Genomic DNA, 8,053 nt, shown 5'->3' on the forward strand with positions numbered 1-8,053 from the left:
TGGAGTTTTTGATAGCTTTGAGTGTTTGGGGATACTTTGGAATTTCCTTTACCTATGAATAAAGCACCAAGAAGAAGTCTTTATATTCACTACTACTAGCTAGGGGCATACCCTCCATTAAAGGCACTTGCTTCTTCTGTTCCCAGCCTTCACACATGCAGATATCAGAGTACTATAGGTGAGCCTCACAGGGGTTAATCCTAACTCCAAAATTTCATCATGCACAGGCAAGGCATCTTGAGGACAGCCAGCACTTATATATCCCTGAAAGTTCAAAGAGAAAGATGTTTAAAATGATAACAAATACTAGATATTTGTTTCTCAATGGAATGCCATAAGACCCAAAAGTACAGATCAGTGCTCAACCTTCATTAATAAGTTATATACCAAAATGGAAGGATTGCAGCTTTCATGAAGCAAATAACCATAGCGGGCTAGAAGACCCTTAGCTCGGCGTATATCTCCTGCACTACAGCAGTGCAAATGCAGCAATATAAATAAGCTCATGATTTTCAAAATATCAATAATAAAAAAAAATCCATGCTTGTAGTGAGACCACAATAAGTAAATAGATTTACTAATACAAGCAACGAAAAGGCAATTTGTCCAAGATATTTCAAATTTGGGCTCGATGTCCTATCATGAAATGGTAATCCTAATCGAACACAATCCAATCTATCCAGTTTATCAAGAAAAGCTCTTAACAGTTTCAAGTGCTACCACTAAAGAACCTGGAAACAAAACAAAGCCCATAACTTCATCTCTTATTTTACAAACCTGCTGAAATTAGAGCATTTAAGAGACCAAATATCATCGGAGCCGACAACTTTGGACTTCCAACAGGTGTACCCATTTCCACTGATTCCAGTATCTGAAATGCTTCATCAATTCTTCTAGCCACACCCAAACCCTATCGAACAATAATTAAAGTAATAGTCAAACTAATATGAAATCAAAAACAAAAGTTACGAAAACAGAACACCCCATTTCAAATTCAAGTACCTTCAACAGAGTCCCATAAGAGACACCATCAACCCCAGAACTTCCTGACTTGCACATTTCATCAAACACCTTAAGAGCAGACTCGGTATCCCCGCAATGCACACAAGCTTCCATCACCGCATTCATAACTATCGTATATAACTTCCCATACCTTCTCTTAGCACTCTCGACTTCCTCAAAAATCTGTTCCAATGGCCTTCTTCTAGTGAGCTGAACTTTTCGAAAGGTAAGGCGTTTAAGACTATGATGAGGCTTGTGAAACCTACGACGAGTGGGTGTAGAGGAATAAGAGAAGGTGATTTTGAAAGTGGGTAATGGGTTTGATGATGGGAACTTAGTAGAATGGAGGGAGAGAAGATGATTTTGCATGGAATTGCTGGTGATGGTAGTAGTGAAAAAACCCATTAATGATCAGCCATGGAAATGAAGGTGGAGCTTAGAGAGGGAGAGGAGAGGGAAAAACGGATAACGGATAATGTGTGGGCAAAGATGGAAATTGATGGCGGGTAAGTAAGTGGAGGACGCTAAAGTAAGAGAAAGTTTTTTGCTCCAGAAATCAAATTACGAACTTAAAACTTGTTGATACACTAAGTCAAATTTGGGGTTTTTTCTTTGTTGTAGAAACTAGTTTTGACTTGTTTTTAACATTAAGAGGGTGCATGAGCACTTTGACAGTGGAAACGTAGACAACAGAGAAAGTTATCTGTCCTCTTCATTTCCCCTGCTAATGCCAGGTGGTATGATTTCTTTAACATTTTAAATCTTCTGATTATACAATAGGGACAGATTGTATATTCTTCTTAATGGGCACTTGAAAGTCGTTCAAGACGTGAAGCAGTGAGTTCTATCAGCAAGGTATATTAGGATGTCATAAGCTCCCTATATATATATATATATATATATATATATAGTAAAGCCAACATTTAATTAAATTAAGTAAGTCCATGTAATCGATAGAAGACAAAAATAAATAGAGTTGTTGGTATAATTAAAAATGAATTATTGATATAATTAATAGAGTTGATATAATTAGTAAAGTATAAGTAAAGATGAGTTTTTATTATAATTTATAGCATAATTGGTGTCATAATTTATATATCATTTGTCTCATTATTTTTGTTTATAAATAGATAATGACTTTAAGCTTATTTTACACATCAAGATAAAAAGAAAAAGAAAAGGATAAAAATAGAGTAATCTCATAAAGTTGTGAGGTATTTGTGAGAGAGTAAATGAAGTGTTTTTTTCTAGTAATAAAAGGATTTTTAGTTGTTTTTTTATTATTTGAGAGAGGTTGTAATTTTCACATTATTTAGTAAAATCTTTTTATACTTGTCCATAAACATAGTCTAATTGGATGAATTATATATTTTATTTTTCATTTTATTATATTTCTTGTTTTTTGTTTTTACATGCATGCAAATATCCTAATACACACACACATATATATATATATATATATATATATATATATATATATATATATATATGTGTGTGTATTAGGATATTTGCATGCATGTAAAAACAAAAAACAAGAAATATAATAAAATGAAAAATAAAATATATAATTCATCCAATTAGACTATGTTTATGGACAAGTATAAAAAGAGTCAGTCTAGCTATACCTGGCTTTCTTTACGAACCCCTCTACGCTTGATAACAAGAGGTGTAAACGTGAATGACTAGACTGCGGTGCAAGTAACTTTGAACTCGGAAATCAGTCACCTTAATCCATAGTGTCGCTCAGTTTATAAAAGCACCAGATCATGCTAGCATGCATATGGCGCCAGATACAATAGTCAGTACGGAAAACTGAAGGCAGAATCACATTACAAGAGGCTAACATTGTTTTCATGGAGGTCATAGGCTTTCCTGTCAAGTCTGAGATTATTTACTGCTCATCCTATTGTTACAACAGCTGATTTTGGAATCCTTAGTTTATAGAGTGTGCTTTGTCGTCCTAGTTCTATCCTCCGTCTGTCTAAATACTTTAATTTGATTTACTTTAACAAATATCATTCTTATATATTTTTAATTAGAAATACTCTACATTGTATCACGACACACCATCAAATGTAATGCTCTCGGCCCGATAATAATGAATAAATACAAAAATTATATAAATATATATGATTAAAAGATAAAGATGGATATATAAAATAATGATAATGAGTTATGCGATTTGTGTTTTGCTTTATGCTAAATATTTTTATTTTTTATAAAACAAAATTATATAAGCATGTTTTTTAACACATTTATGTAGTTTAAAAAATTTAAGTACAAAACAAAAAGTTTATGTATACTTGTAATTAAATAAATAAAAAATTATGCATATTAATAGATAAATAAAAATTCATTAATGATATCTAAAATTAAAACTTGAGAAATCAAGAGACATATATAGATCAAGATATTTAATCTCGCAAGACATAATATTTACTTATTTATGCTTGCTACATTTTGTTTATTAAAACATTTTTTTTAAAAAAAATACTTAAAAAAAGATATCAATAAAAAAAATTTAGAAGAAAACAAATAATAGCTCAGGAGTTTGACTTAACTTATCAAACTTGCTATTTAGATCATGAATTCAACTGAAATAATTCTTTTATCTTAAACTTATACTTAATCTACATGCGTGCACGCATTAAAAAAAATAAAGCCAAAAAAGAGGCCAAGCATTGGGCTTATGGCCTAGCACACCTAGATCGTTAAGAAAAATCTTTAGCACATGGATAAGCATTCAAACTCAAGCTTGTGTATTCTGGAATTAATTTTATTTTTAAAAGGGAGGATGTTCACCTTTTTTTTATTGTAAAAAATTATACAAATGACATGTCACATGTCAAAGCCAACAACGAGTTACCTTCGAGTCTACATTTTGATCATCATTATGGTAATTAGAAAATAAAAGCAAAACTATTTTTATTCAAAATCTTTAATTTTTAAGTGGTTCAACCTAGAAACATTTCAATAATATCATCGGAATAATCACATATCTATTCATCAACTCAAAATATCAAAAATTAAAATCTTCTCATTTAAGCCTCGTATGGTTGAATCATCAATGAACACTCTGTGCGGAATGGTCAGACATTCACATCAAACCTGTATGGGACAGCTTCAAATAAACTTTTTTTTCAATGTCCAAGCAATTTGATGTTGATGGGCTAAAGGATTGTAATCAATTGGTCCTTGATCGTCTGCAACAGTGTTCAAGCACGTGAGTTGAACATTTAAACTCTTTACTCCATGCAACTTCTTTCTCCTAGATATCTCATGGTGTCTGTGGTTGCCTTGCCCTTTCTTAGTGCCATCGTAGTACCTTTGCTTGTGTTTAATATATCAAGTTCTATACGGTTCTCATTCTCTTTTTTCCTCCAGCTGTAGACTGCTAATTTGGAATTGTTCTGTAATGTTTTGAATATAAAGGGATAGGAAAAGGCTAGAAACCTCCTGAAGCTTATACGTAGGAATAAATTAAATGAGGGTTATAGTAGTAATTGATTAAATACATGATAAATATAAATAAGTTAAAAAAAATAAAAAACGAGAGATCTGGAAATTTGAGGGAGAATCGGCAGGAAAGAGAAGAGAGAAAGAAGAAGAAGAGAAAAGAGAGAAATTAGAAGGAAAATAGAAAGAAGTTGAAGGAAATAAGTTTAAAGGTAAGATTATGTATAAATATGTGTTAATTAAGCTTTAATTTTGGTTTTGATAAATGTTAGGGTTTTGAAAATTTGTCTTTTGGGTTAATTGATGAATTAAGTTGAATGTTATGGGTTAATTGTTGTGGGTAATGGATTGTTAAGTTGAATTTGAGAGATTGTAGATAAAAATGATGATTTTGAGTTATGATTTTGTTTGAATGGTGAATTTGTGTTAGAAATCAGGGGATAACAGTAGGTAATCTGTGAAAATTCTGGGTTTGAGGTTGAAGATGATGAAAATTCAATGTGGTCCCTCAATTTTGGAAAATTACAGTTTAGTCCCCAAATTTTGGAAAATTTACAGATTGGTCCCTGGAGCCTATTCCGAGATTCTGAACAGAATAAAAGATAAATTATGGGCAGAATTCCTGTATAGTTATAAAATTTTAACACTTTCAATTTGGTCCTTCAATTTGACAAAAATTACCATTTAACCCTAAAAATTTGATAAAATTCCAGAATGGTCCCTAGAGTATAATGAGATGATCTGGACAGAAATGAGGATTGATTATGGTCAGAATTTCAGTATAGTCATGGATTTATGATAATTTTAGTTTGGTCCTCCAAATGGATAAAATTACAATTTGACCTTTAAAAATATGATAAATTATAGATTAGTCCCTAGCTGTAATATTAGCTTTTGCAGATGGGTTTGATGAATAATTGAGGGTTAGTTAGTGAAGTATTACCAATTTTATTATTTGTTTTATTATGGATTAAATTTTGAGAAAACCGTTAATTTTTGAGTTTTTTTGGAAAATAACTAGTTAGTTCAAAAACATATAGGGTTATGGAATACATCCTTAAATAAGTGTAATAAATATGTTATATATTCTTTTGAGTCATTCTTGAATATGTCTCCTTTATATTCAGATAATCTTGATATTCTACCAGCGGGATGTCAGTAGGATTTTCTTCGGTGTCTGCTTTTGACTTTTGTTGGCTTCGAGTCAAGTGAGTGGATAATTTTCTATATGCATGAGAAATATTATAAATATTTGATTTGTTAATATGAATTGGATCATGCTTCTTGATAATATATATGTTGACTATTATCCTTGTTATGATAAGCATGGTCATTTGTTGAATCCGAATTCTTGATATGAACCAGTATGTATTTTGGATTGACTTCTAAATTGATAGCTCCTTATTTGATTGATGTCATGAGTTGAGCCTTGAGATATTAATATGTCTATTTGACTATGATTATGAACCTATGGTATGTCAGTCAGAATATCCATGCTAACAGGGTAGTGTTAGTCTTTGTGCACATCGTATCTGAACCCTAGTTGGTCGGGGGAGTCACCAACCTGTGTGGACTGATCATCCCACAGTATGGAGCCTCATGCTCATTACATTTTGATTTTCTGATGAATTTTACCATATAATATTCTTGTTATGGCCTATTTGAGAAACCTTTTTATAAGAACCTAAAGCCATACTTGTATATATATTTCTCATTGTTGTACCATCTCGTGTGTGTATATTGAACGTTATCTACTCACTGAGTTGTTGAACTCACACTCTCATTATTTATCATTTTCAGGTTTATAGCATGATAGCAAATCACTTTTGTTGGACCTTCAGAACTTGCTCTTTTGGTTGTAATCCGTACATGTTCCTTTATGTTTAATTAGTGCTCCAAACTATGAAATTATATTAATTCTTGTATTAAAATAATTCAATTATATTATGAAGTTGATTTTATTATTCATGCTGTGTTGAACTCTGATTGAGTTAAGATAAATTTGTGAACTCTGATTGAGTTAGGATAAATTTGTGTGTAAGTTTGGGTTCGCATAGGTATGGAATCTTGAAAGGGAACCTTGACTATGTGCCGGTTATGAATCCGGGATTCGGGTCGTGACATGTTTCTTGTTTCATTGGAGTTCTATTTGTTTAAAACATCACTCTGCCCCATGTCATGGACATATGCTCTTTTTCTGTTTTAATCTGTTGCTACTGAACTTGTTTTTAGTTTTTTGGGCAGTCCATTAATTTTTTTCTTTTGGTTGTGTGTCCTGACTGCTATGGACAATTAAGTTTTGCAGCGTTGCTTGGAATAGGTAGCCATGTTTTGCAAACACTATTCTGACTGCTATGAAATTTTAATCTGCTAATACTGAACTTACGTTTAGTTCCTTTACGAATGTTGAGAGGGGTTCTTGGTTGCAGTGGACAGGAAAAAGGGATGCACATGGATGAACTTTGCCAACAGCTGAAACTTCCCATGGAGAAGATCAAGTAACCTCTCTCTCTATCTCCTCTTCTCACCCTACATTATCAAGTAATTCCTTTTATCGACGTTTTCTTTTGTCTTGGCCAGGGAATCTATTAGATCACTTGAAGATGGAGGTTTAATATACTCTACAGTTGACGAGTTTCAACTACAGTGCAACCTGATGAAGTTCACAGTATTTTTGAATGCTACCCAGCCTGCAATGCTGTTGCGAGTTATTTTGTTCCTTCTTTTGAATATTAACAGAACAGCCTGTAGATATTTATTTGTTTCCATGTTAACATCTTAAGTGCAGGGATCTGGACATGTGTGTTATCGCTAAATCATATATAGAATTTCACAACATTTTGATGTTTTGTTTAGATTCCTAAATGACGTGCTGCTTGGAACTCTAAAAGAACAAAGATTATGGTCTGATCGATTTTTTAAAGCGAAGAAAGTTCTAGTTGAGTGCAGTCGAATCAAAGGATCGATTTGGAGTTTTTGATACCTGGAGTGTTTGGGACAGTTTGGAATTTATTTTACCTGAGTAAAGCGCATCGAAATCTCCTTGATCATATAGTTAGGGGGGGTTCCATATTCACTACTACTAGGCATGCATTTTGCTTCTTTTGATTTGTTGCAGTGAACGGATAATGAAGCACCCTATGCATGCCGAAGCCCCCATGAAAAAGAGAAGAGCCATGATTTATAGCTTTGGTGGCCTATCCTTTAACTAAAGGCATTAGCGCCGTACTAAACATCTTAATATTATCCTAAACATAATTGAAAGTTAATTATGGCTGGATATAATAGCAATGTACGTTTTGAAAGATTGTGGCTTCCCTACGTGAAACATCTCGATTCTAATATTTGAACCTAGAAAATGATTAAACTTCATTAACCAACCCTTTAACGCTCCTATGCCATTAATATATTGAACTTGTTTCTAGCTAAAGCTTTATGATTTTTGAGCAGTCCATGAAATGACGAGCAGCCCTGAACTCCAAAAGAACAAATGAAGGTTCTTGTAATGATTGATTTTTTTAAAGCAAAGAAAGGAACTCGTAGCCAATGAAGAGATTGATTTGGAGTTTTTGATAGCTTTGAGTGTTTGGGGATA

At 32.6% G+C, this 8,053-nt stretch overlaps 2 protein-coding genes across 6 annotated transcripts; one reads left to right on the plus strand and one right to left on the minus strand.

The window, feature by feature from the left end:
• Positions 1–127: 127 nt before the first annotated feature.
• LOC105109394 (pentatricopeptide repeat-containing protein At5g10690-like) lies at positions 128–1,783 on the minus strand (the record flags this gene model as incomplete). Its single annotated transcript, XM_011004108.1, has 4 exons — positions 1,003–1,783; positions 778–910; positions 367–464; positions 128–264 (listed from the first exon to the last, which is right to left on the minus strand). Coding segments are annotated over exons 1-4 (773 nt in total), but the record flags the coding sequence as incomplete, so codon positions are not given.
• Positions 1,784–4,081: 2,298 nt separating this feature from the next.
• Positions 4,082–7,313, plus strand: LOC105109348 (replication protein A 32 kDa subunit A-like). Of its 5 annotated transcripts, XR_839237.1 has the most exons (5): positions 4,569–4,670; positions 5,586–5,666; positions 6,259–6,313; positions 6,888–6,956; positions 7,039–7,313. XR_839237.1 is itself a non-coding variant. In XM_011004042.1 (3 exons), exons 1-3 carry the CDS (start codon positions 4,146–4,148, stop codon positions 7,238–7,240), a joined length of 351 nt encoding a protein of 116 aa, XP_011002344.1. In that variant the 5' UTR covers positions 4,082–4,145; the 3' UTR covers positions 7,241–7,313. The 5 variants fall into 5 exon arrangements, 2 of the variants coding, with proteins under 2 accessions (XP_011002344.1, XP_011002345.1); XR_839236.1 differs by lacking the exon at positions 4,569–4,670 and having other exon boundaries at positions 5,503–5,666; XM_011004042.1 differs by lacking the exons at positions 4,569–4,670; positions 5,586–5,666; positions 6,259–6,313 and adding an exon at positions 4,082–4,225.
• Positions 7,314–8,053: the final 740 nt, after the last annotated feature.

The sequence above is a fragment of the Populus euphratica genome, unplaced genomic scaffold (assembly GCF_000495115.2).
Source record: "Populus euphratica unplaced genomic scaffold, PopEup_1.0 scaffold215.1, whole genome shotgun sequence".
Classification (NCBI taxonomy): domain Eukaryota; kingdom Viridiplantae; phylum Streptophyta; class Magnoliopsida; order Malpighiales; family Salicaceae; genus Populus; species Populus euphratica.